Here is a 2060-nt window from a genome sequence, read left to right as displayed (position 1 = left end):
GAGGTGGTCCATCCTTGGTCTAAAATCAAGATCAAGAGGTATAGATCTAAACTTTCACTTAGTTCTTTACTTGAATGTTTTGATGCATTATATATAAACCTATGAACCTTGAAGGGGATTTGCATGACTATAGCTTTGATATTATTTGATAAATTGCTTCTGTTGCTCATGTATATAAATTTTGAATTGTATATGCATGCTAGTCATTTAGAAATCCCATGTGTTAAACTCATAATTTTCCCTTCAAACCAGACTAGATTTTGCCTCCACATGGTGGGTAAGAAAGTGCATGACCCAAGTGCTCTCCTCGCTCATTCTCTAATTTTTCTGCTATGCTTTTTATCTCTGAGACTGATCGAGTAGTGGGTTATATCATGAAAGTTTCATCACTCTGGTAGCTAGGGAACTAATAATGATAAGGTAAAATAATAAAGAAAAGGGAATCTTATCTCCTTCAATGCTTTTTTGTATACTGTGCATGGCTAGAGATATTGTACTTGGATTTCTGGAAAGATGTGCAGGGAGCACATGTTCCAGGATTATGGTCTTCATATCTGGACCGTGAATCTACATATGAGATAAGCGATGCTGGAGCTGTGGAGCTATTTGTTGAACCTTCTTCAATCTCAACATTCCAGACATTTCATAGCATAGTGAATTGCTTGGTGATGCTTAAAACTCTCAATCTTCGGGAAGATCTCTCCACACTAAAAGCAAGCACAAATAGTAGACCTAGGAACTGGGCACCTGCTAGAGTTAACGATCATGTGGCATTTGTAACACCCAGAGAGCTTCCAGAATTGCATTCCTCTGGACGATGATGGCGTATGATAAGCAATAGAGGAACCAGAACTGTTGGATCTAGCTGATCGAGTCGCAGGTTTCCCAGACAACAACCCGATTTCCTGACCTAGTGTGCTACTCTCGGGTGACGAGTTGTCAGCTCTGTGAACGACAACGACATCTCTGAAGCTGCACATAGAATTGTGGGACAACCCCAGCTTCGAGTAGCCTCCACTTTGGCCAGCTGCAGCGCCACTGACCATATTTTTCTTTGATCGTGTACTCTCGACCCTTTTATCTATTTGCAGGTCAGGAGGTTCTTGATGTTACTTGGAGGAAGAGCCTCAGCCGGTGGGGAGTTCGGGCTTGGGCTAGAAGGAGCAGGTGGGGACGACGGAGACTCAGCAGATGGCGTATAAGCTGGTGTGAAAGCTAGTGGGGAGGCACTTGGGGTTGGTACTGTCACTGGTGATGGAGTTGGTGACACGATTGGTGTTTTGTTGGGTGATGGAACTGGTATGGCTGATGGCGGTGTAGCGGTTGGTGGGGTGGCGGTTGGTGGTGAGGCTGTGGGTGCAGCTCCTAGGGCCTGGGCCATGCATGATATGGGCAAAGACTCAAAACCATCAAACTTGGAAACCTGCAAAACCCATCTTCATTTTTAGAGAGAGAGAGAGAAAGAGAGCTTGGTTGGCCAACACGTGGCGCAGGCTGTTGTGAGCTCTCAACTTCGCACACATACATGCCCACCTTCCCTTCAATTTTGGGCTGAGGAGACCCAGAAGGACGCCGACACCTTTTCCAGTCGCATGGGACAACATGTGCAGCTACACATGCTACGATTTGTTTGAAAAACTATCCTGCACATGCCATAGTTTGCTTGGAAACCTGTACTGCACATGCTACGGGTTTTTTTTTGTTTTGGTTCCTGAGCATGACTAACCGAGAGGAGAAAAGAGAGATTTGGTTTCTTGGGTTTTTATGATTTTGCAGATTCACGACGGAGATGAAAAATTAAGAGAGAACCGACATAGCTTTTCGTGTCGATTCCCACAGACGGCGCCAAATGTTGATGCACAAAACCAGAGGTCTTGGAACAACGTAAATCCGATCGTGAATCTGCAAGTAATGTAAATAACACAAGATGTATCGTGGTTCACCCCAAGGTTTGGGGTACGTCCACACTGATTATCTATTTATTTGATGGAGAAAGAGCTCTGAAAGTGAGAGCTTTGAGAGGGGGTGAGGAGCCTTAGGAATTGGCCTCCTTAATTGTG

The 2060-nt window shown here is 44.6% G+C and overlaps 1 protein-coding gene across 1 annotated transcript; it reads right to left on the bottom strand.

Moving 5' to 3' along the window:
* Window positions 1-1081: 1081 nt before the first annotated feature.
* LOC139192013 (classical arabinogalactan protein 4-like) lies at window positions 1082-1381 on the bottom strand. The gene has a single exon (XM_070813068.1). The coding sequence runs from the start codon at window positions 1379-1381 to the stop codon at window positions 1082-1084; it is 300 nt and encodes a 99-aa protein (XP_070669169.1).
* Window positions 1382-2060: the final 679 nt, after the last annotated feature.

Source organism: Malus domestica, chromosome 15, assembly GCF_042453785.1.
Source record: "Malus domestica chromosome 15, GDT2T_hap1".
NCBI lineage: Eukaryota > Viridiplantae > Streptophyta > Magnoliopsida > Rosales > Rosaceae > Malus > Malus domestica.
The sequence above is the reverse complement of the archived record's forward strand: the minus strand, read 5'-3'. Positions and strand labels throughout refer to the sequence as shown.

Coding starts and splice junctions, on each gene's coding strand:
- LOC139192013 (XM_070813068.1), bottom strand. CDS start 1,381: ATGGCCCAGGCCCTAGGAGCTGCACCCACAGCCTCACCACCAACCGCC.